Genomic DNA, 24622 nt, shown 5'->3' with positions numbered 1-24622 from the left:
CACTCGTTTGATGCTCAGGGGTTACTCCTGGCTAAGTGTTCAGAAATTGCCCCTGGCTTGAGGGGACCATATGGGACGCTGGGGGATCGAACCGTGTCTTTCCTTGGCTAGCGCTTGCAAGGCAGACACCTTACCTCTAGCGCCACCTCGCCGACCCCAGGAGTGATTCTTGAGTACAGAGTCAGGTGTAAGCTCTGAGCATCACCAGATGTGGCCCTCAAACAGTGACTTTCTTCACAGGTAGCCAAGACTCATGGTGGAGCTAATGCCCACAAACACGTGGCCTATCTGTGGGCCAAGAGCCTGGGTGGGGAGGCCGCCGTCAGACTGCTCAACAAGCTGGGGCTCCTGGAGGCTGCCGTGGACCATGCTGCTGACAACTGGTGAGGCCCCAGGCACCTGTTTCCAAAAGTGGGGAGAGTGCATGGGTAGAGTGCAATGGTAGAATTCTCGCCTGCCAAAAGTGGGGGGAGAGAGAGCAGAGAGCAAGTGGACATGTGGCTCTAAAGCAGTTGCAAATATTGGCCAGAACAATAGCTCAGCAGGGAGAGTGTTGGCTTGCACAAAGCCGACCCAGGTTTGATCCCGAACCTGCCAGGAGTGATTTCTGAGTGTAGAGCCAGAGCAACCCCTGAGCACTGCTGGGTATGGCTCAAAGGCCCCCTCCCACAAAGAAATAAAAGGGGGAAATTGTGACAGGAGCAAAAGCTGAGGCAGGACACAGGCAGCATGGCACAGAGGGAGCCCTAGAGAAGCCGACTGAGAGGCAAGAGTGGGGTGACTGCTGGTGTCCCGGGGAGCACAGCACCCTGCCTCTCTGGGCCACTGACCTGTCCCGAGAAGAGGGGGCTCTTTAGGATGAAGGCCTGCTAACCTGTGGCTGACTCCCCTGTAATGCAAAAGGCAGATGCTGCAGTGGCCATTGAGGGTCTTCTCTGAGGGGCTCCTGTGAGCTGTGGTTTGGGGGTGGGGTGGGCCACTAGTGACCGACCCTTGCCACCCCTCTAAGCTTCTCTGTCTCTTTGGCTGCTTGGTTGCTGGGTTTTCCTCCAGTAGAGAAGAACTGATTTGCTTTTCTGGTTTTCTTTTTGTTGTTGTTGTTGTTGTTTTGGTTTTGGTTTTTTGGTTGTTGTTGTTGTTGTTTTTTTACATCCAGTGGTGCTCAGGGATTACTCCTGTTTCTTTTTCTTCTCTCTTTGGTTTGTCTGTTTGTTTGTTTTTTTTTTCCCCATTGGTTGGGTTTGGTTCGGGCCCACACCTGGCTGTGCTCAGGACTTACTCAGAAATCATTCCTGGTGGTACTTGGGGAATAAAACCCGGGTCAGCTGTGTGCAAGACAAACATCCTACCTGCTGTGCTATCGCTCAAGCCCACTTTTCTGGTTTTCTTTCTTGGTCCCTTTCTTCCCTACCCCCCATACCTGCCTTTGCTGTTTTTTCTTTCTTTCTCACCTTCATTTTTCCTTTCCTCTTATACTTTTCATCATATATAGAAGGTTTCTGTTTGCTCACAGGGTGGAACCCGGCTCTTCCACATGGAAGTCCTGTGTACTGCCACTGTCTTAGCCTGGCCTGTGGCAGAAAACTTTTCATTTTGATTTTGGGATCAAATCTGACGGTGTCATGGTGGTGAGGGTGGCCTTGACTACTCTCAACTCTGACCTCACAGGTCGCTCCTGGCAGTGCTCAGGGGGCCATGCAGTGCCAGGGGCAAACCCTCGGGGGCCTGCAAGCAAAGTCTGTGGTCAGCAGGTTGAGGCTGCTGTTTCTTTTTCTTCTGTCTTTGGTTTGTCTGTTTCCCAAACCCCTTTGGTTGGGTTTTTTGTTTGGGGCTACACTTGGCTGTGCTCAGGACTTACTCCTGGTCAGGCTTCATGCTAGGCAAGCGGCCTTCTGCTGGAGTACCTCCCAAACCCAAGTGTGGACTTTTTCTGCGCCTTCCATTCCAGCTCCTTTGAATTTGCATTCGAGCTCGCTCGGCTGGCCCTGAAGCACAAAACCCCCGAAATTCACCTGCGCTATGCCATGTACCTGGAGGATGAGGTACTGGCCCCTCCCAGTGCCCCTGACCCTAAACATCCCAACCCCTTCCCAGTGCCTCTGGCCCTAAGCTCCCCGAACCCTTCCAGCTGCCAGGCCTTCTCTCTCCACCATCCGCCTGGGGCTCTTTTTTTCCTCTCAGGGCAAATTTGAAGAGGCTGAAGCTGAGTTCATCAGGGCTGGGAAACCCAAGGAAGCCGTCCTCATGTGAGCCCCTGCATTCCTCCGCCCAGCCAGCCCACACAGCCCCAAATCCTTCCTTCCTCCAGTCCTTCTCCTGGCCCAGCCCCCTACTCATCTCCCCATGCTCCCCTCTGTGCACAGGTTTGTCCATAACCAGGACTGGGAGGCGGCTCAGCGGGTGGCCGAGGCTCATGATCCCAACAGTGTGACCGAGGTGCTGGTGGGCCAGGCTCGGGGGGCCTTGGAGGAGAAGGATTTCCAGAAAGCAGAGGCCTTGCTACTGCGGGCGCAGAGACCCGGCCTGGCCCTCAGTTACTACAAGGTGGGGCTCCGGGGTCAAGGTGGGTTTGGGGGGACACCCACAGCTGCAACATAAGGACCCCAGGGTTGGCCTGGGAGATGGGGCAAGCACGGGGAGGAGAGCCCTGAAGTGAGGGGAGAGACTGAGGCCCTTCTGGGGTGCAGGAGGCCGGGCTGTGGAGTGAGGCACTGCGCATCTGCAAAGACTACGTGCCAGGGCAGCTGGAGGCCCTGCAGCAGGAATACGAGCAGGAGGCGGCCAAGAAGGGTGCCAGGTGGGCAGCAGCCAGCGCTGGACTGGGCAGGTGGGGGTGGGGGGAGGCACCAACCAGGGGGTGACTGGCACCCTCTCCGCAGGGGCATGGAGGGGCTGGTGGAGCAGGCACGCCAGTGGGAGCAGGCAGCCGAGTACAGCCGCGCCGTGGACTGCTACCTCAAGGTGCGGGACACCGGCAACAGCAGTGGCCTGGTGGAGAAGTGCTGGATGAAGGTAGGACACCCCCCACCATCACCACCACCCCAGCCCAACTCTCCTTCTCTAGGACCTGGGCCGGGAAAAGAGCGGCTGCAAGAGGGAATGAGGCCACTAGTTAAGATGTGGAAAGCTGAAGCAAGGGGAGATTTGGTGTCTGGTGGAGCATTTGGGGAGGCCTGAAGAAAAGCCAGGCCTGTTTGATGGACTACGTTCACATTGCAAAATCTTAATGGGCAGGATGCTTGGGCACTTGGAGGCAGGGAATGAGAAACTTGGAGCTGCTGGGGAGGATCCAGTCAGGAATGAGAGTGTTGTTGGAGGTTGGAGGAGTGGAGGGCAATGTCTCGGCCTCCTATAGTGTGTCGTGATGGTGGCCACATTTCCTGCCGTTGTCTCAAGTCATACACTGGCATCTCCTAAAAGGTCAAGGGATGGCATTGGAAGAGGCTCAGGCTTGGCCTGAGTCAGCATCTCTCCACAAGGATCCCGAGCAGCTGCCTGCCTGGCTCTGGGCCCATGGGGTGGTTCTGATGATGCCACTGGCCCTGAGAAGGTGGCGGCCAGCTACCTGCACCTACATGGTGAAGCTGTTTCCCAAGGAAAGAAAACATGGCCGTGGGGCAGGAGAGGCTCAACAGGCAGAGCGTAGGCTTTGAATGTAGAAGTCCTGGGTAACATCCCAGACACCTCCAGGAGTGACACCCCTTCAACATGTCCCCGGCAGCATGCCAGAGGTGGCCCCGTGAGTCCCCCAGATGTGGCCCCAGGACACAAGTGAGCAGAATCATTCCATCTCTCACAAATTTCCTGGTCCTTTTGCTAGACTAACCCTTTGGATGTGGGTGGATCTGAGGGCGCAGCACATCTCAGTTGGGACCAGCCATCAGAGGGTGTGTGGCCTCTGTCGACAGAGGCTAATCTAAACCCACTAGATGTCATTCTTGGACATGATGATTATTTTCTGAGGCCCAGAAAATAAACACCATGGATGGTCCCTGAGTCCCCAGGAGTTCTGTTCAAGCTTCTTTACTTCATGTCACCAAGAAGTTAGTGATGAAGGTCTAGAAAGGGGCCTGAGAGATAGCACAACAGTAGGGCATTTTGCCTTGCACACAGCCAACCCAGAAGTAATGGTGGTTCGATTCCTGGCATCCCATATGGTCCCCAGTGTCTGCCAGGAGTAACCCCTGAGCGCTGCAGGGTATGACCCTAAACCAAAAAAAAAAAAAAAAAAAAAGGTCTGGAGAGGCCAGTGGGCTACGAAACCAGCACAGACAGTGACCTCCAACAGTATGCAAGTTGCCTGCAAATGCTTCTGGGGACCTTTAAAGGCTCAAACAGGAGCCAGGCAATCAGGAGGGGGCACGTGTCTGCATGTGATCCCCAGCACCACATGAATCCCCCATACACATTACCCCAAGTTATGCCTGGTAGGACCCTGATGACTCTCAGCACTGGGAAATCTAAGCCCTGAACTGCAAGATTTGTACAGCTGAGCCTGGAATTGGAGGGAACCCAGCACCACAGCACTGGCAGGGAAGCCCACTGAAACCTGGTGATAAAGACTCGCTGGGGAGACAGGCCTTTCACAGGGCTGGCGGAAGGGGCAAGAGGGAGCTGGCAGCTGTGGGAAGGGGGACAGGCTCCAAGGGGCCATGTTTGTCTCATCATCGCTCTCCTCTACCCACCCAGGCCGCAGAACTCGCCATCAAGTTCCTGCCCTCCCAGCGAAGTCTGGAAGTAGTTCAGGCCGTGGGGCCGCAGCTGATTGGCATTGGGAAGCACGGTGCTGTAAGCGAAGAGGGGCCAGAGCGATGGCACAAGCGATAGGGCGTTTGCCTTGCATGCACTAACTTAGGATAGACCGAGGTTCGATCCCCCAGCGTTCCAGATGGTCCCCCAAGCCAGGAACAATTTCTGAGCATATAACCAGTAATCGTCCCTGAGTGTCACCAGCTGTGGCCCAAAAAAGAAAAGAAGAATTGGGGCCGGAGAGAAAGAGATGGATGAAAGGCAAAGAAGAATTGGGGCCAGAGCGATATAGCACAGCAGAGAGGGCTGTGCCTCGCATGCGGCCGACTGGGTTCAATTCCCCCAGCATCCCATAGGGTCCCTGAGCCTGCCAGGACTAACCCCTGAGCACAGCAGGATGTAACCTGAAAACAGAACAGAAAACAGAAAATAAAGTGAAAAATCTATATATAGAGAAGGGAGGGTCGGTGGCAGGATGCCCAGGAAGGGGTGAGAGGCGGCATGTTGGCAGGCCTGAGACCAGAGACCCCTCTCCTGCATGCCCCCACTAGGCTGCGGAGCTCTTTCTGAACCTGAACTTGGTCAAAGAGGCCATCGATGCTTTGATGGAAGGCGAGGACTGGAGCAAGGCCAAGCGCGTGGCCAAGGAGCTGGATTCCCGGTACGAAGACTACGTGGACCAGCACTACAAGGAATTCCTCAAGAACCAGGGCAAGGTGGACTCGGTGAGTCAGCAACAGCTGAGCACCCGCAACCAGCCCCTCCGCTGTGCCCGCGGTGACGTTCCCTTTGCCGTGCCCACAGCTGGTGAGCGTGGACGTGGTGGCCGCGCTGGATCTGTACGTGGAGCAAGGCCAGTGGGACAAATGCATGGAAACCGCCACCCGGCAGGTATGCATGCGCTTCCTCCTCTGTGCCTGCCCCAGAGCATCGGAAGCCCCGGGACCCTCCCAGCACTGCTCTCCCACCTCCAAAGTTGGGGTCGGATGGTCGGAGGCCCACACACAGGGCCTGGCTTTACCCCTGTGCCAAATCCCGGGCCCCATATCACCACCATCCCCTGCCACCCTGCTCTCCCCTCCCTCCCCGGCCAGAACTACAAGATTCTGCACAAATACGTGGCTTTGTACGCGACTCACTTGATCCGAGAGGGCGACTGTGCCCAGGCCCTGGCGCTGTATGTGCAGCATGGAGCCCCTGCCAACTCCCAGGTACCAGCCTGTCTCGGGGCCGCCTCCTTCCTTCCTCGCACCCTGTCCATCCTCCCAGAAAGTGTCTCAGAGAGCTCCAACGCCAGAGACAACCCCCACCTCTAGGAGTCCTGCAGCACCCAGGGCAGTCTTTTTGGGGGGAGCGTTTTGGAGCCACACCTGGTGGCACTCGGGTAACTCCTGGCTCTGTGCTCAGAAATCGCTCCTGGCAGGCTTGGGGACCATGTGGGACACCGGGGATCAAACCTAAGTCCATCCTGCTCAGCTGCATTCAAGGCAAACGCCCTACCACTGCGCTATTGCTCCAACCCCACCCAGGCAGTCTGAGAGCACCCCAACCCCCTTGGGTCCGGAGCAGGGCCGCGCTGTGCCGCTGGCGTGAAGCTGTGAGAGGCTGCTCTTCTCTCTTCCCCGGAAAAGCCCAACATGTTGCTGCTGCTGCTTCTCCATCCCTTGGTCCCTGCCCCTGGCCCATCCCCGCACTGTCCCCTCTCACCCCGCTCCCTTCCTCCCCTCCAGAACTTCAACATCTACAAGAGGATCTTCACCGACATGGTGAGCTCGCCCGGGAGCAACAGCGCTGAGGCCTACCACAGCTGGGCCGACCTGCGCGATGTCCTCTTCAACCTGGTGAGGAAGCAGCCAGGAGGGCTCCCTGCGGCCCCCCACTGGCCCGGCCACAGCTGCCTGACTCTCCCTCCCTGCTCTAGTGTGAGAACCTGGCGAATTCCTCAGAGGCCAACTCCGCAGCCCACGAGGAGTTTGAGACGATGCTGCTGATTGCCCACTACTATGCCACTCGCTCCGCAGCCCAGAGTGTCAAGGCCCTGGTAAGGCTGGGGGCGCTGCAGAAGCCTGGGGAAGGCTGGGGGACCCTGCCCTGTGGATGTATCAGAGTGCCAGATCTCAAGCTTGGTGACTTCTCCTCTCCCCCTCTCCTAGGTCCAGATAGTTCATCTTTGGTTTGTTTTGAATTCTGGGGTCCTACTTGATGGTGCTGAAGTGACACTTTCAGCCAGACTCTGGGGACCATATGGTGCTGGGATTGAACCCCTGGTTCTTGCTTTCAAAGCATGTTCTCAGTCTATTGACCCAATCCCTCTTACATCTCTCTCATCCTCCAATACATCTTTATATCTATCTAGTTGGGGGGTTGAGTACCACACTCAGAGGTACTCAAGACAATTCCTAGGTCTGCTCAGAAAAACCAAATACAAAGCCAGGGGTCTCACCAGGACTAGTCACACGAAGGACAAATACCTTCTCCCTGTCCCAGTGCTCCAGCCCGTCAAATTCATTATTATTTTGGGGGCTACACCCAGCAATGCTAAGGGGTTGGTTACTCCTGGCCCTATACTCAGGATCTATTCCTGGCTGTGCTTGGGAGACCATATGGAATTAAACCTGGGTCAGCCACATGCAAGGCAAGTGCCCTACTTCTGGACTATGACTCCAGTTCCCTCAAATATATCTTTGACCTTGCTGAGAGGAGTTTCTTCTCTCTTTTTTCTTTTTTTTTTTTGGTTTTTAGGCCACACCCGGCGGTGCTCAGGGGTTACTCCTGGCTGTCTGCTCAGAAATAGCTCCTGGCAGGCACAGGGGACCATATGGGACACCGGGATTCGAACCAACCACCTTTGGTCCTGGATCGGCTGCTTGCAAGGCAAACACTGCTGTGCTATCTCTCCGGGCCCAGGAGTTTCTTCTTAAACCTGATTGTGTTTAAACATTTAGGACCTGGAGCAAGCAATAGTATAGCAGGCAGGGCATTGCCTTGCACATCACAGTCCCTAGTTCAATTCTGCAGCATCTCTTATGATCCCCCAGTAATGATTCCTGAGCATACAGCCAGGAGTAAGCCCTTAGTACAGCTAGTTGTAGCCCAAAAACAATACAAACTCTCCAAAAAACTCCATTTAAAATCCTTGACTTCAGTTATCAACTTCAGGCTCACTTCTGGTAGAATGTATTATGTATACTCATGGACTTGGATTATCCATTTCTAGCAATGGATGGAAACTTAGAAATAATATAGGAGGCCGGAGAGATAGCATGGAGGGAAGGCATTTGCCCTGTACTGAAGGATGGTGTTTCGAATCCTGGCATCCCATATGGTCCCCTGAGCCTGCCAGGAGTAACCCCTGAGCGCTGCCGGATGTGACCCAAAAACAAAAACAAAAACAAAAGAAAGAATATAGAAGGGCCAAAGTGATAGCACAGTGCTAGGGCATTTGCCTTGTGTGCAGATGACTCAGGACAGACCCAGGTTCAATCCCCAGCATCCCATATGGTCTCCTGCCTGCCAGGAGCAATTTCTGAGTGCAGAGCCAGAAGTAACCCCTGAGCACTGATAGGTGTGACCCAAAAACAAAAACAAACCAAAAAAAAAAAAAAAAACCATAATATAGGAGCATGAGAACAGCGGATAGGACACTTGCCTGACATGCAGCCAACCCAGGTTTGATCCCCAGCACCACAAATTAGTCCCTAAACAGAAGTGACTTCTGAGCACAGAGCCAGGAGTCAGCCCTGAGCACTACCAGGTATGGCCCCAAAACAAACAACAACAACAAAAATAGAAATACTATAGACCCAATGCTTTGGTGCAGGAAGAAAAAAGAAGACCCAGAAGTGCTTGAGACTCAGAGCAGTTTCACATCGGGTAGTTTTCTGGCTCTGGCTGCTCTAGTTAGCAGCTCATTGGCCTGGTAGTTCAGCCACTGTAGTGCCCAGATCACAATACTCTGAGAGTGGTGAGAGAGAGACCCTAGGCCCCAGATCAAGAGTCCCAGTATGTGTGGACTCTAGTACTGAGTGTCCGCACGTGCGTGCATGTCCTGCAGAAATGGGTGGAGGTGGGGGAACCTGTTTGTGCAGGGCAACTGCTCTATGCCCCACGGCGCTGACTCTGCCCTTTAGGAAACCGTGGCTGCCAGGCTTTCTGTTTCGCTCTTGCGACACACGCAGCTGCTCCCTGCAGACAAGGCCTTCTATGAAGCTGGCATGGCATCCAAGGTGAGCAGGAAGCAGGTAACAAAGAAGTCCCGGGACCAGGAGACAGACTGCATGCAAGTTTAGGCAGAGCTACACAGTTGCCCCAAGTGTGGTCGCACCCCCAGGCCATGGGGGTAGGCGCCAGTACCCTGGGGTGTGCTTGGTGGGCACAAGGCCTTATTGGTTACGGAAGTGTTGGTCCCAGCAGGGCACTGAGCCTTTTTCTGAGGAGGCTCTGGGCCTGATGAGTTTAGGGGTCTCTGAGGGAGAGGCCAGCTGCTCGGGTGATGTGTGGGGCTGTCATTTTCCTTCATGCCCTCCCCCCATTCCACCTCTGTGCTGCAGGCCGTCGGCTGGGAGAACATGGCCTTCATCTTCCTCAACCGATTCCTGGATCTGACCTATGTGAGTGGGGGGATGAGTGGTGTCCATGGCAAGGGCTGCCCGAACTCTGCCTATCTCACAATTCCCACCCCACCGCAGGCCATCGAGGAAGGGACATTGGACAGCTTGGATCACTCTGACTTCCAGGACACAGACATTCCCTTCGAGGTGCCCCTTCCCGACAAACAGCACGTGCCGGTAAGGGCAGGATTGGAGGTGTTTGGGCCGGTCCCATTCTGTGCCGCAGTTTCTGTGGCCCTCAGCCCTCACTGTCCCTTCCCGGGCAGAGGCAGAGGCAGTCCAAGGAGGAGCACTTGTGAGTGAAGGGGTGAACCCAGGATGAGGTCCTCGGCACCCCCATTTCCTCCCCATAGTTCCCTGCCCTGCCCGAGGCTGCAGCTTCCCCTCATCCCCAGGAGGCCGAGAGAGAAGAGGTCCGGGACTGGGTGCTCACGGTGTCCATGGACCAGCGGCTGGAGCAGGTTCTGCCTCGGGATGAGCGCGGTGCCTATGAGGCTTCCCTGGTAGCTGCGAGCACTGGCGTGCGATCCCTGCCCTGCCTCATAACAGGTCAGGGATCCCCACACCTCCTGTCCCCTTGTACCTGGGGAAGGGAGGGGAGAGGAGACAAGCACCTCCTGCTTTTGCTCTGTGCCCCCATTGCTCGAGGGTACAGCCCTTCAGGCTCAATTCCTCTTCATAGGATACCCTATTTTAAGGAACAAAATTGAATTTAAGCGGCCTGGGAAGGCAGCCAACAAGGACAACTGGAATAAGTTCCTAATGGCTATCAAGGTGAGAGGGATACTCAGAGGACGGGGTGGCGGACCCTGATGTGAAACATTGGGATGGAGGGGAGCACGGCCTTGCTCAGAGTGCTCAAAGAGCAGAGTCGTTTTTATCTATTGGGGTGTGGAGACCACACCCAGCAGTGCTCAGGGGACTAAATAGGATGCTGAGAATGGAACCCGGGTTGGCACCATGCAAAGCATCTGCCCTACCCTTGCACCTTGCACCCTGACCCGAGGCCCCAGAGCTAAGATTTGCAGCAGGGCTGCTCTTCTCTGACGCCTCCTGTGCTTTCAGACCTCCCACAGCCCGGTGTGCCAGGACGTGCTCAAGTTCATCAGCCAGTGGTGTGGAGGGCTGCCCAGCACCAGCTTCTCCTTCCAGTAAAGAGCCCGGGTTCTCTCCCGAATTAAAGGCACATGAGTGACTGAGACCGCTGTGCGCTGTGATCCAGCCCCCAACGCCCCAGCCCGGTGGAGCCCTTTCCCCCCAGGACTCCAGGACTCCGAATCATGTAGGAAAAAAAAAAAAAAAAAAAAAAGATCTTTATTACAATCATCTGTGTCATCCTGAGGGTAAGAGGAGACCCCCGCCCGTGGAAGGAGCCTCGGTTCAGCACCTGCCTGACGAGGAGAGGACCGGGCTGGGAAGGCCGGATCTGTGCACGGCGCTTCCTACCCTGTGCTAAGCCCAGTTTTTCTGCACCGGCTGGGTTTCTCGAGGTTGATCCAGGAGCTGCGCGTCCTCCTGCTGTCTCCAGTTGGGCGGCTCCAGCTCCGTCAGCTGCAGAGAGGCGGCTCAGAGTTGGTCCGCTCCGGCCTCGACTGGGACCCAGCCCGGCCTGCCTGAGTGGGACGCGACCCCCCTGGTCCCCCTTACCTGGCCCTGCAGCGCTTCCTGCCGGCAGGGCCCAACCCCGCGGAGAGTGAGGGCCGCCACGCAGCAGTAGCCGGACAATGCCGCCTCGGCGGCCGACATGAGCAGGGAGGGGATCCAGAGGGCCATGGCCGTGTCCTGGCGGGGCGAGGAGGCAGTTGGTGGGGGGCCTGGGCGGGGCCCGGAGGGGAACCCCGGGGCGAGGCGAGGCGAGGGCGGGCACTCACGTAGATGCGCGTGGGGTCGAAAGGGCAGTCGGCCCGCGCGGGGCCCGGGGCCGGCAGCCCGGGGCTCGGTGCGCCCGAGTGGCAGTCGGCGACGAGCCGGCGGCCTCCGTTGGCCACGGTGAGGGCCACGGCGAGCAGGAGGCCCAGGGAGCAGGCGGCCGACAGCAGCAGGTTGGCCAGCGCCACGCCCAGCAGGGCCCAGTGCTGGCGGCGAGCGGGCGGGCGGACAAGCGGTGAGCCCGGCTCTCGGAGGGGCCCACCCCCGGCCCCCCAGGACAGGCCCGGCCCCGGGCACGGGAAGGGACGGGACGGGGCGGACTCACCAGCGGCGCGCGGCGGAGGTTCCGGGACGCCAGGAGGGCCACGAGCCCCACGGACGCGCTCAGCAGCCCCGAGCCCACGGAGATGACGTTGGCGGTGGCGTACTCGGCCGTGACGGCGCCGCGGGGGTCGGCCACGTGCCGCAGGACCGTCCCGTGCAGCACGGCGCCCAGCAGCAGGTTCAGGTGGCCCAGCAGCAGCAGCGCCAGCCCCACGCGCATGAGCCGCCGCGGGCCCCGGGCCGCGTCTGCAAAGCACGGGCGCGCCTGAGCCGGGCAGCTCCAAGCGGGAGCGCCAGGCGGCCGCCCCGGACCCGGACCCCAGGGCTGGGGAGAGGGGCCCGCGGGCCGGCGTTACCGAACGTGCAGAGGCGGCAGCTCCTCATCCCGCTTCCCTCCGCGCCGCCGCCGCCGCCGCCAACCGGCAGCTCCACCTGGGCCCACCTGTCCTGGCCCCGCCCCGGCCTGCCCTGCCCCAGCTCGGCCCGGCCCGGCCCCACCGCGTCCCCTGGCGGCCACGGCGCCCAACACACCACGCCACGCCAGCGTTTAGCAAAAAGTAGATCTTTATTACAGCAGCAACTGAGGCGAATCGCACGGCCCCCCTCCCAAGGGCCACCACGGCAGCACCACCCTCCTCTCCAACCCTCCCCGCTCTGCTCCTCTCCGCCCGGCATCTGGCCGCCAGTCAGGGCCGCCCGGGCAGGGGTCCCTGCTAGAAGGCGAAGGCGGCTGCTGAGTGAGAAGGCCCAGGCCCGTGTCTGTGCAAAACAAGTAAACAAAGTGCAGAGGGGAGGCGAGGCGGAGGGGCAGCAGAGTGATGCTCAGAACCAGGCGGCCCCTGAGCCCTCCTGAACGAGGAGGAGGGGGCCCTCATGGGGTAATACTGACTGGGGAGAGGGAGGGCTGGGCTGGGCGGCCGCAGCGGAGTGGAGGGCCTGGCCGAGCCAGCTCTAGGAGGAGACGCTGACGGCCGCCGAGTTGAGGGTGTTGTTCCGGGCAAAATTGAATTTGTTCAGGGTCTCCTCGAGCAGAGAGGTCAGGCGGCTCTGGTCAGCCTGGGGGAGAAGGTCCCGTGATGCGAAGCCAAGGCAGGAGTGGGATGGGGAGGGGGACCGGGATGGGGTGGCCCAGGGCTGCAATTCACCTCACTGATGAAGCCCAGCTGGACCAGCTCGGCGGCCAACTCGGGGATGTTCTCGTCTGGTGGGTGACACGCAGGGCATGAGGGGCTGAGACAGAGGGAGGGAGGCCTCCACCCACCCTGGTGCCACTGCCTGTCACCACACCCGCCTGGCCCTCCCAGATAAGGCTCCTGGAAGAGGTGACTCACTGGGCATCAGGTCACAGCTCAGGTGTCGGTTCAGTTTGTCCTCCAACTTCAGTAGAAGCGTCAGCTGGAGAACAAGACACTCAGAAAACAGAGTCCAGTTCCCTGGCCAGCCACCCGCCCAATGGTGCAGCCCTGAACCTTACGTGGTGCCTCACACCCTCCTCCACGGACTCGATGTTGCACTGCATCAGCACCACCTGAGGAGAGGACAGGCCATGGGGCAAGCTGTGACACCCTAAGAGCCCAGCTGCACCCATAACTTCAAGAGAGCAACAACGGTCCTCTCGAAAGCACTGCTTCTCTTCTGTTTTTGGACAGGCTCTTGGGGGCCAACTCCACTGTGCTCAGGGCTTAGTCCTGGCTCTGTGGTGTCTGATGTGGCGGCTTAGGCAGTGCTCTTGGGTCAGCCACCGCACCCCTAATACCGTCCCTCCAGTCTCTAAACAGTGATTCCCATCATGGTCACAGGCAACAATTAAAAGTGCTCCAACCTGAAAGAAGATTCCCCCTCTGCACCTTCCACTGTAAAACAGCTGTTGATGCTTGTAAAGCCGAAGATGTTAACTGTCCCAGATCTAAATAAAATTCAGCCCCATGGAAGCATTTAAAAAACAAAAAGCCATACTCTGGGGGCCAGAGCAATAAAACAGGTAGGGTACTTGCCCTTCAAAAACAGCTGTCCCAGGTTCAGTCCCTGACACCCCAAATTTTCCACCAACCCCCACCAGGAGAGATTCCTGAGAGCAGAGTCCAGAATAAGCCCTGAGCACCGCCAAGTGCGGCCAAAAGGAGCAGAATTGGCCACCAATTTTAAGGACCGCCCCTTGCTTGGGCTGCCAGCCTCCGCCCACTAGGACCTGGCATCTCCAGACTCACCTTGCGGGTCTCCACCTCAGCTGGCTCAGGTGTTGGGGTCTTGACAGAGGGGGGCACCACAGGTGAGGTCACCTCCTCTTGCTGTGGCTGCTGTGGCCTAGGCAGCCCAAAGGCCGTCAGGGGATAGATGCCATTCCTAGAGGGAGATGCCAGAGGCCGCCTGAGATTAGCACATGTACAAGGACACCCACCCCGCTGCCTTTCTTGAAAGCACTTCCTCACCGGACATCTTCAAGGAATTTATCCAATTCCAGAGCTGGCGACTGAGAGTACCTGGAGGAGAGGAGAGGAGAAGGATGGGCAAAGGAGACAGGAAGAGCAGCCCCGCTGTTGGCAGACAGTGGAGACAGGACTCAGGAGTGGGCCTGCCTCTCCACACAGTTACTCACAGAGTCTGAACCGGTTCTCTTCCCGGACCTGCAGGGATCTCAGCCAGTATAGCACTGGTGTCCATGTTTTTGGTGATCTCCTCCAAAGCATTCTCTGGGATCATGTCTGGAGGCATGATGAATGGGAAGTTATGGAGAGAGACAATACCATGTTTCACAGCATAATCATCACTGGTTAAGAACTCATATTGAGTTGTCAAGACTCTGGACCGAAAAAAAAAAAAGTGGAGGGCCCGGAGTGATAGCACGCAGCCAACCCCAGACGGATACCGGTTTGATTTCCGGCATCCCATATGGTCCTCCAGGCCTGCCAGGAGTAACCCCTGAGCACTGTCAGATGACCAAAAAGCCCACCCCACCCCCCAAATAAGTGAAGTGATTGTTCTGGTGATTATACAATATGTTAAGTCAGATTAGCTTCTTGTGTCAGTGTTTCTAAATATTCAAAGGGGTCCAAAGGTAAAACGTATAAAGGGAGGCCGCAAGACTAGGAACCCAACCTCTAGGATGGAGGGAAAGGCAGGAAACAGGGTCAGATAAAGGTTGGGAATCTGGCCAAAGGTAAGAACCCCATAAGAAGACAACAATGGTGCATGCTCCCGTTAAAAGCTCCAGAGTCTGCTTTAGGCACAACTCACGTTGGTGTCCCACGATGCAGTGAGCAGCAAGGAGTTTAAGCGAGGGCACTTCAAACAGTGCCGGGTGGAACAAAAGCTCTCTGGCGGTGGGTCTCTGCGTGGGCTCAGGCTGCAGGCACTTTTGAATGAACTCCTAGAAGAGCAAGCGGGGAAGGGGCAAGGACCAGGTGAGTGACTGGCACAATGCGGCCCTCCCAACAAAGCAAGAAAAGGAAAAAGCAAGCAGACAACCCTCCTTGGCAGCTTGGCTTTGAATGTACTTGGTGCTCAGATCTAGTTGTGACAACAAAGAATTCAGAGTAGACGAGGTCTTGACAGAACACCCAGCCAGTACCTGGAACAGGGCCTCACCTCCAGCGTCAGGCACTAGCTAGACACTGAGGCTGCAGACTAGCACCCCATCTCCAAAAAGCCAGGAGGAGCCTTATGAGGAAATGTGACTTGGGGATGCCTTTTAAGTGTATCCCGGCTGACACATTTCATAAACATATATTTGTGGAAATGGTGGCAGGGTTCCGGAACCATCCTGACTCATTCTAACCACCAAACTGCTGGGGTACCATAGGTTGTGCTAGAGATCAAGCCAAGTTACCACACACAAGGCAAATGCCTAATCTCCATATGGTCTCTAGCCCAACACTAGCTTTAAATCTTTGTCATCTTAAAAGAGTAAGAAAAGGGGGCCAGAGAGATAGTATGGAGGTCGGTGGTTCGAATCCCCATATGGTCTCCTGAGCCTGCCAGGAGCAATTTCTGAACGTAGAGCCAGGAGTAACCCCTGAGCACTGCAGGGTGTGACCCAAAATAAAAAATAAAAAGATAACTTCGTAATTTCATGCTGACTAAATTAAAAAAAAATTTTTTTTTTTTGGTTTTTGGTTTTGGGCCACACCCGGCAGTGCTCAGGGGTTACTCCTGGCTCTATGCTCAGAAATAGCTCCTGGCAGGCATGGGGGACCATATGGGACACCGGGATTCGAACCAACCACCTTTGGTCCTGGATCGGCTGCTTGCAAGGCAAACGCCGCTGTGCTATCCCTCCGGGCCCAATTAAAAATATTTTTAATTAAGTGCCAGGATTAAACTTAAGTTTCCTGTATAGAGTATACACTTTCCCAGTTACCCCCTTTCTCTCCTCTTTACTGTTTGAACTTAGGACTTTTTTTAGCTTTTTTTTTTTTTTGGGGTGGGGTCACACCTGGTGGTGCTTAGGGGTTACTCCTAGCTCTTTGTTCAAAAATAGCTCCTGGATGGGGCCGGAGAGAGAGCACAGAGGTAGGGCATTTGCCTTGCTTCCAGAAGGACAGTGGTTAAATTCTGGAATTTACTGTCACTCATCTCTCAGATCTGCCATCTCTCGGCAAACTTATCCACTATGGTCAATAATCACCATCACTATGGGTCAGAGTGAGAGTACATTGGGTAGAAAGTTTTCTTTGCATGAGACCAACATGGGACTGGTCTCCTGACTCCGACAGGAGTGAATGTTGAGCACAGTGCCAGGACTAAGCTCTGATCACCACTGGCGTAGGTACCCCACCCCATTTTTTTTAATCACCTTTATCCACTGTGGTCAATAATAATCACCATCTTTTATTCCTAAGCCTAGTACAATTTTGTCTATTTCAAGTACCTGTTAATTTTACTGGATTTGAATCTCTCTTATCTAACACCTCTTAAACCCTTTCCACTGACAATCCTTTCAACCCAAGAACTACAGCACATGGGGAAACCCTCTGCACTTATGTTTCATTTTGAACTGTGCTTGCTGCACTCAGAAACCTCTTATTTTTACCACCTTCTCTGCAACCCCCACGTTCAGTTCCACAGCTTATAGTTTAAACAGCCAGGGTCTAAAAAGGTCGCTCAGCCACACTCCCCTCCAACTTGCTTTCCTCGTCCCTGTCTGGAAAGCACACTGGTCACACACCAACTCCTTTAAAATCTGGAAAGAACCCAAGTGTCCAAGAACAGATGAGTGGCTAAAGAAAATGAATCCAATACTAAGCTCCTTCCCAGCCCAGAAGTTTCTTTCCAATAACTTTTACTTTCCAAAACAAATATTTAAAAAAAATCTGGCCTTTTCAATAGTCTCCTAATCAGTGAACTGATTCATAACCCTTTCTTCTCTCTTCTCTCTTCTCTCCTCTCTCCTCTCCTCTCCTCTCCTCCTCTCTCCTTCCCTCCCTCTCGCTCGTTACAAACCCAGCTGTGTTTAGGGGCAGGCCTCAATTAACAATCCTTTTATCTGGGCTCATCATTTCAGGGCACTTTTCTAATTAAGAATGTAAGTAGAGGGCCCGGAGAGATAGCACAGCGGTGTTTGCCTTGCAAGCAGCCGATCCAGGACCAAAGGTGGTTGGTTCGAATCCCGGTGTCCCATAGGGTCCTCCGTGCCTGCCAGGAGCTATTTCTGAGCAGACAGCCAGGAGTAACCCCTGAGCACCGCCGGGTGTGGCCCAAAAACCAAAAAAAAAAAAAAAAAAAAGAATGTAAGTAGAGGGGCCGGCGAGGTGGCGCTAGAGGTAAGGTGTCTGCCTTGCAAGCGCTAGCCAAGGAAGGACCGTGGTTCAATCCCCCGGCGTCCCAAATGGTCCCCCCAAGCGAGGGGCAATTTCTGAGCACTTAGCCAGGAGTAATCCCTGAGCATCATATGAGGTCCCAGTTAGGTTGGGCACTTGCCAGGCAAGCAAGTCTTTCCAGGCTCAATGTTTGAGAGTCCCTTCTAGCTGTATTCAGGGGACCATTTGGTACGGTCAAATATGGGCCTCAGGGGCCGGAGAGAGAGCATGGAGGTAAGCCGTTTGCCTTTCATGCAGGAGGTCATCGGTTTGAATCCCGGTGTCCCATATGGTCCCCCGTGCCTGCCAGGAGCAATTTCTCAGCGTGGAGCCAGGAATAACCCCTGAGCACTGCCGGGTGTGACCCAAAAACCACACACACACACAAAAAAAATGGGCCTCCCACATTCAAAACACTTCTTTGTTTGTTTGTTTTTTGGGCCACACCCATTTGATGCTCAGGGGTTACTCCTGGCTAAGCGCTCAGAAATTGCCCCTGGCTTGGGGGGACCATCTGGGACGCCAGGGAATCGAACCGCGGTCCTTCCTTGGCTAGCGCTTGCAAGGCAGACACCTTACCTCTAGCGCCACCTCGCCAGCCCCTCAAAACACTTCTTCAGCCAACTCTCCTGCCCCTCAATTTTACCATCTGCAATACCTAACGTGTGCATATGTAAAAAAAAATAAATGCTACAGGACGTTTTCTACCCATCTTTTATTTGTTTTGTTTTGTTTTTGGAGGGGCCATACCCAGTGACACTCAGGGCTATGAGCTCACAAATCACTCCTGGCTTGGGGGACCATATAGAATGCCAGGAGATTTAACCATGATCCGTCCTAGGCTAGTGCGAGCAAGACAGAAGCCTTACCCCTTGTGCCACCGTGCCAGCCCCTGCCCATCTTTTCTTTCTGCTTAATGTTCTCCTGATCTTGAAGAATAAAATCCCCGCAGGAGAAAGGAAATCTGAAGGAGAACACATGAAGCAAGAATGACCCAACAGGTCTTACCCTCTGTAAGGGATCCTCCAGCAGCTGGATGGAACTGCTGATGGCTTCCTGTGGCACATAGGACGACTCCCCGTTGCCCTGAATCTCTAGCACTGCCATCTGCAGAGAAAATACATGGGGAAGGTGAGACTAAGCCCTCGAGTGCCAAACCAGCCCTGAATTCTCCAGCTCCTCCTTCCCTGACTCCTTTCAACCATCACCCTGTCCACGCCTCCTCACCTCCAGGGCACACATGCCGAACGAGTAGATGTCCACCGCTGTTGTCACATTAGTGACTTCTAAGGGGCAAAGAGGCTTTGGTGAGGCAGAAGACACTGGCAGGGGGTACAGACTGCCGGCAAACGTGCCCACAGAGAAGACCGCCCTGTGGCACATGTGTGACATCTCTACGTCCCTGAGTTAGAAGGGCAGCCTGCAGCCAGGCGGGGACACCAGGATGCCTCCTCACCTCCGTACTCTGGTGCGAAGAAGTGGAGATTCTTCTGTTCTTCCCGACAAGTCTTCACGTGATTGTTGATAGTGTCAGGAGCCACTGGGAGCAGGGGAGAGAGCCAAAGTCTGACCACCAGGAGCCATGGTCCCACTCCAGAGAGAGGCCCCCAAAAGCACTCGGCTCCTGCAGTCTCTAGCCCTTGACAGGCGTCCTGCCACTTTCCTGCCACGAACCTCAGTGTGGATACGAGTGGCCCAACTAAGGCCCCTATGCTAGTGCAGGGGCCAGAGGCACCAGCAGGAACTCAAGAGATGCAGGGGGACTCCAGGCTGCTCAAGGAACCATTAGAACGTTCAGGAAACACTTTGCTTTCCAACCTGTCTGCCTTCCCCACGGCCCAGTGACACCTCAACCTGAGCACAGGCGTATGCGCGCTCTGGTCCCACATCCACCCCACAGACAGCATGAAGACACAGACAGCACTCGCGACCCTGCGAGTGGAGACACCCCATCTCCACCAAGGAGGGTGAAGAAAATGAACACAGCCCCGAAGAATCACCTCCTCCCCCACCCCCGCACTGCCTGGAACTCAATAGCTTCAACTCAACCAACCCCACCCTGTGGACAGCTACACGTGGAATTCACCAAAAATTTGAGACCCCTTTCCTCCCCCCATAATGCCTCAACATGGCCCACCGCCAAACTGACAGAGGAACCAGGGCCAAGCCCACTTTGGACTCACTCAGATCATAAACAATGACTACAAACCACAAAGTCCAGGAGCACAGTATGATTGGGGGAACCAGCCTGATGATGAGGGGAACTAAGAATCCAGGATTGCGTGGCCAGCCAGGCAGAATCCACCGGAAACAAGCAGGTGGTGGCGGGGCAAGAAGCGCGAGTTGGTGGGCAGGTCGGCGGGCAGGCCAGTGGGCGGGCAGGCCAGTGGGCAGGCAGAAGCCGGTCAAGCATACTTAGGGGGGCTAGGGACCTGGGCTCGCTCCCATGACTGCATGCACTGGGCAGCCGCAAAGAGGAGCAGGGGGAGCACAAACAGAGCCCCAAGCGGGGCGGAGGGAGCTCTCACCATTAGCAAAAATCCTATGAAAGACTGTTGGGAGCAGAGCAGCCCGTAAGCGGGAGGGAGGAAAACAGAGAGAAGTTGTGAGCGATGGAGCAGCCAAGCCCCGGACAAATGGACAAACGGACACCACACGGCACGGCACCCAGACACGTGAGACTGCACACAGCAACACAGCAAATGAAAGCACGCACACTCACACAGGCTCAGCCTGGAACCTCCTCCGGGAGGGTCTGGCCCCAGGGGCTCAAGTCAGACCTTCCTGCCGTTCTCTCTCACCCCTACCCAGCCTAGTGACTCCTTCCTGGTCGATGAAGTCCTTCCGCCCCAGTGTCCCTCCATGGCTTAAGAAGCCCCCTCGCTGCCGAGACCCTCTCTCCTCACCCGAACCTCCGGGGCTTGCTCCGCTCTCCCCCAGTCCTTTCTTCTTACCCCCGTGGGTCCCAAACTCCCGAGGCTCCCTGCCCAGAACCTCTCCCTCCCCTCACCAGAGCCAATCTTGATGAGTCCGTTGTGCTGGATGAAGATGGTGTCACAGGTCAGGTTCCCATGGATGATGGGGGGGTCACAGGAGTGCAGGTAGCTGTGGGGGCACTGGGCTGTTAGAGGGGCCACTGGGATTAAGGGCAGGGGGAGCCCAGGGGCTAAGGAGGGCAAAGGCCGGGCCTCCTGCTGGTCACCACAGACCATCTGACCCCACACTGACTCGCCAGAGACCTGAGGAGGAGTTCAATAGCGGGGAAAGCGCTCGGAGAAGAGAGGTGGGAGGCAGGGTCCGGCTAGGGCACCAGGGCGGACCCCCTCAGCCCGAGGGGCCTGATCTCGAGGCAAAAGCAACAGCTGAGCAGCACCCCAAAGTCTGCTAGGACGAACTAGATCGAGCTCTATGGGAGAGACACGGCAAGATGCTGCTTACCTCAGAGCAGAAAGGATCTGAGTGCACCAGCGCTTCCAGGCCTGAAAGAGAGGCAGGTCAGTGGCTCAGCGGAGGCATCTCTCTCAAGCTCCCAAGCCCCCAAGTCTCCCTGAAACGCCGTATACTCCCCCTAGTTACCTTCTCATTCATAGTCTTGTGGTTCTTTTTGGTCTTCTTCAGGAATTGCTTAAGACTCCCAGAAGACATATATTCTGTGATAAAGATGACCTGGAGAAGCAAAGCGCACAAGTGAGGTCTTCGAGAAGAAATGATCCCTGGCCTGGAATCGGAGCTACTAGGTTATATGTCAGGTTGGGCAGCTTGGCTGAATTTTACAGACAGAGATTTGAGGCACTCCAGCACCACAACCTGGCCCTAAGGGTCTAATGCTTAAGAGGCCATCGGGACTGCACTCAGCAGGCTACACTGAGGTCCTGGCTCCGCGCTCAGAAGTTGCCCCTGGCAGGCTGGGGGACCATATGGGATGCCAGGAATGGAGCTGGGGTCTGTCTGGGATTGGCCATGTGCAAGGAAAAAATCTTACAGCTGTGCTATAACTCTGGCCCTGGCATTTTTTTTTCAAGTTTCTCTCCTCTTACTCTTGTATCACTACCTTAGATTAACTAGCAAGACAAAACTAATCGAAGCTATGGAAGGGCGGGGGCCGGGCGGTGGCGCTAAAGGTAAGGTGCCTGCCTTGCCAGCGCTAGCCTTGGACGGACCGCGGTTCGATCCCCCGGTGTCCCATATGGTCCCCCAAGCCAGGAGCAACTTCTGAGCGCATAGCCAGGAGTAACCCCTGAGCGTTACCGGGTGTGACCCAAAAACCAAAAAAAAAAAACAAAAAAAACGAAGCTATGGAAGGGGAAACAAGTGTACACTCATCTCTGATCTGGACAAGCGAGGCACTGGTGTGGAGCCACATTCTTATCTATCTCCCAGCAGCTGATTCCAGTTAGGCTCCAAACCCAACTTGGGTTATATGTTTGGTTTGGTTTTTGGCAACGCAGTGAGGTGCTCAGGGATACTCCGGCCCTACACTCAGGAAACACACCAGTTGGTGCTCAAAGGAACATATTAGGTGCTGGGAATTGAACCCGGGTTGATTACATGCAAGGCAAGCGCCCTGCCCAATATACTAACACTCCAGTCGTATTTTCAAGTTTCTGCAGAGCCCCGAAGAGAAATAGTATGGAGCTAAGGTGTTTGCTTTGCATGCAGAAGGTCAGTGGTTCGAATCCTGGCATCCCATAGGTCTCGAGCCTTCCAGGAGCGATTTCTGAGCATAGAGCCAGGAGTAACCCAAGCACTGCTGGGTGTGACCCGAAAACCAACCAAACAAACATAAAAAATGGGGGCCAGAGAGATAGCATGGAGGTAAGGCATTTGCCTTGCATGCAGAAGGTCGGTGGTTCAAATCCCGGCATCCCATATGGTCCCCCAAGCCCGCCAGGAGCGATTTCTGAGCGTGGAGCCAGGAGATAACCCGAGCGCTGCCAGGTGTGACCCCCCCCAAAAAGAAAGTTTTTGCAGAGCAAGACATTGAATCCAGAGCCTCATACGTGCAAAGCCTGTGCCGAACCACTGAGCCACCCCCGCAGCTCCCAACCTCTTCATTTTCATCTCTGAAAGCAGGCAGAGCTAGTCTCTCTTCAGTAAGCTCAGGAGCAAAGTTCTTACCCTAGCCTTGTTCTCTTTAATGTCAGCCCAGTACTTGTGGAACTTGACGATGTTGAGATGTTCCAACTGAATCAGATTATCAAACACAGCTCGGACCTTTTCCTGGAGCAGGGGAGAAAGTGGAACGGTGGAGTTAAACAATCACTATAGCCCCAAAAGGCTGCCCCTGCCCCGAAATGACCGATGGCCACCATATCTGCAACACAGCTTCCCCAACCCAATTCCTCTTTAACAGGTCAGCGTTCTAATGTTCCCAGCTTAACAACTCACACCACGACCTACCTCCTGCAGCTTGTAGTTCTTGCGCTCTGAGAACTGCACCTCGTTCCACACCACTTCTACGCCTTCTTCCGTATCCATGGCCAGGTAGGCACTGTCGATGCCCGGCACATTCCGCTGATTCACCTGAGAAAGCAAAGGAAAGGAAACTCAAGTCACTGGATGACCCCCTCCATCTGAATCCCCACCCAAGCAGGTTCCCCCTGCCTGCTCCCCTGTACAGGTGTCACTACCTCCCTACCTCTTCACGCCTCTTCTGCCAGCGTCCACAGGGGGACTCTTCCAAGATCTCGGACTCATCTTCACTTTCCTCTTCTTCCTCCTGAGAAGCAGCTGAGGTTGTGGAGGTCACAGGAGGGGACACGGATGTCAGTCCAGGAGCTGAGGAGGAGGATTCTACCTTTGGGTCAGAGCCACTGCTGAGAGCTGACTGGGACTCCCCCTCCGACATGCTGGAATGAACGGCTCAGGCCTGCAGCGGTTGAGACAAGGGAGAAGCAAGTAATTTTTTTTTAAACAATTTTATTTGGGCCGGAGAGATAGCATGGAGGTAAGGCGTTTACCTTTCATGCAAAAAGTCATCGGTTCTAATTCTGGCGTCCCATATGGTCCCCCGTGCTGCAGGAGCAATTTCTGAGCATGGAGCCAGGAAAAACCCCTGAGCACTGCCGGGTGTGACCCAAAAACCACACACACACAATAAAAACACTTTATTTTTTGGGGGGGGGCACACCCATTTGATGCTCAGGGGTTACTCCTGGCTAAGCGCTCAGAAATTGCCCCTGGTTTGGGGGGACTATAAGAGATGCCGGAGGATCGAACCGTGGTCCTTCCTTGGCTAGCGCTTGCAAGGCAGACACCTTACCTCTAGCGCCACCTCACCGGCCCCAAACTATTTTATTTTATGGGGGGAATCACACCTGGCTGTGCACTCAAGCATCACTTCTGGCAGGCTTGGAGGATTATAGGGGATGCTGAGGATTGAACCCAACTGGGAGGCGTGCAAAGCAAATACCTCCCCCCTGTGTCATTACTCCGGTCCCCCTTCCAGATAATTTTGGCATTCATTCTATACTTCTCCTGCACAAAGGTGCCATGTTGGACCAGTGACTGGTACTGGTTAGTGATTTCATCCCAAGTGATCTCATCTTTCCTGTGCTGTGTGTGTGACAAATGGGTATTGGTTTTATTAATTCTTTTTTTGTTTTTGTTTTTATTTTTTGTTTTTGGGCCACACCCGGCGGTGCTCAGGGGTTACTCCTGGCTGTCTGCTCAGGAATAGCTCCTGGAAGGCACGGGGGACCATATGGGACACAGGGATTTGAACCAACCACCTTTGGTCCTGGATCGGCTGCTTGCAAGGCAAACACCGCTGTGCTATCTCTCCGGGCCCACAAATGGGTATTGCTAAGCAACATCTTTCCTTCATTCACTCATTCAACAACTGTTTACTAAGCATTTATCAGGGTTCAATCACAGGGTTAGGTGCTTGAGATACAACAGTGACAATAAATGAGAGCCCCATACTTAGGCCACAAGTTTATACCAGATCTAAGATTTCATGCTTCCAGATTTTACTTCATTCACATGGCTCAAAGACTCTGTTCTCTAGTATCCTAGATTGGACAACTTATTCCTTTCGAGAACATAAAGCTCAAGAGGGGCCAGAGCCATCATACGGGCTAAGAAGTTTGCCCTGCATACAACTGACCCGGGTTTGGGAAAGGAGATAGGGCGTTTGCCTTGCATGCAGAGGACAGTGTTTCGAATCCTGGCGAAGCGTAGAGCCAGGAGTAACCTGAGTGCTGCCGGGTATGACCCAAAAACAAACAAAAAAACCCAACAACTGACCCGAGTTCAATCCCCACCACCCCAGAT

At 55.2% G+C, this 24622-nt stretch overlaps 3 protein-coding genes across 4 annotated transcripts in view; 1 reads left to right on the top strand and 2 right to left on the bottom strand.

Moving 5' to 3' along the window:
• Nucleotides 1-10626, top strand: part of IFT172 (intraflagellar transport 172) — a 52636-nt gene extending 42010 nt beyond the window's left edge. The window contains 18 exon segments of the mRNA XM_049784230.1: nucleotides 241-383; nucleotides 1949-2042; nucleotides 2182-2246; nucleotides 2364-2544; nucleotides 2688-2797; nucleotides 2880-3012; nucleotides 4690-4788; nucleotides 5301-5474; nucleotides 5554-5640; nucleotides 5844-5960; nucleotides 6480-6590; nucleotides 6671-6790; nucleotides 8880-8975; nucleotides 9300-9359; nucleotides 9438-9536; nucleotides 9755-9908; nucleotides 10042-10133; nucleotides 10425-10626. Of these exon segments, the coding sequence (XP_049640187.1) occupies nucleotides 241-383; nucleotides 1949-2042; nucleotides 2182-2246; nucleotides 2364-2544; nucleotides 2688-2797; nucleotides 2880-3012; nucleotides 4690-4788; nucleotides 5301-5474; nucleotides 5554-5640; nucleotides 5844-5960; nucleotides 6480-6590; nucleotides 6671-6790; nucleotides 8880-8975; nucleotides 9300-9359; nucleotides 9438-9536; nucleotides 9755-9908; nucleotides 10042-10133; nucleotides 10425-10514 (2025 nt within the window). The 3' untranslated portion in view covers nucleotides 10515-10626.
• A 34-nt stretch (nucleotides 10627-10660) lies between these two features.
• Nucleotides 10661-11944, bottom strand: KRTCAP3 (keratinocyte associated protein 3). Its single transcript, XM_049784216.1, has 5 exons — nucleotides 11909-11944; nucleotides 11554-11798; nucleotides 11231-11434; nucleotides 10989-11141; nucleotides 10661-10901 (listed from the first exon to the last, which is right to left on the bottom strand). The coding sequence occupies exons 1-5, from the start codon at nucleotides 11934-11936 to the stop codon at nucleotides 10812-10814; spliced, it is 720 nt and encodes a 239-aa protein (XP_049640173.1). The 5' UTR covers nucleotides 11937-11944; the 3' UTR covers nucleotides 10661-10811.
• A 154-nt stretch (nucleotides 11945-12098) lies between these two features.
• Nucleotides 12099-23203, bottom strand: NRBP1 (nuclear receptor binding protein 1). 2 transcript variants are annotated; one of them, XM_049784191.1, is made up of 18 exons: nucleotides 22986-23203; nucleotides 22748-22870; nucleotides 22466-22567; nucleotides 20924-21013; nucleotides 20786-20826; nucleotides 20358-20452; nucleotides 19876-19899; nucleotides 18804-18887; nucleotides 18575-18633; nucleotides 18356-18454; nucleotides 14787-14919; nucleotides 14149-14254; nucleotides 13982-14032; nucleotides 13760-13895; nucleotides 13027-13080; nucleotides 12884-12947; nucleotides 12698-12753; nucleotides 12099-12608 (listed from the first exon to the last, which is right to left on the bottom strand). In XM_049784191.1, the coding sequence occupies exons 1-18, from the start codon at nucleotides 23193-23195 to the stop codon at nucleotides 12504-12506; spliced, it is 1632 nt and encodes a 543-aa protein (XP_049640148.1). In that variant the 5' UTR covers nucleotides 23196-23203; the 3' UTR covers nucleotides 12099-12503. The 2 variants fall into 2 exon arrangements, with proteins under 2 accessions (XP_049640148.1, XP_049640149.1); XM_049784192.1 differs by lacking the exon at nucleotides 19876-19899.
• Between the last annotated feature and the right edge of the window lie 1419 nt (nucleotides 23204-24622).

This window comes from Suncus etruscus, chromosome 12, assembly GCF_024139225.1.
Source record: "Suncus etruscus isolate mSunEtr1 chromosome 12, mSunEtr1.pri.cur, whole genome shotgun sequence".
NCBI lineage: Eukaryota > Metazoa > Chordata > Mammalia > Eulipotyphla > Soricidae > Suncus > Suncus etruscus.
Note: the sequence above shows the minus strand (reverse complement) of the source record. Positions and strands in the feature narration are given on the sequence as shown.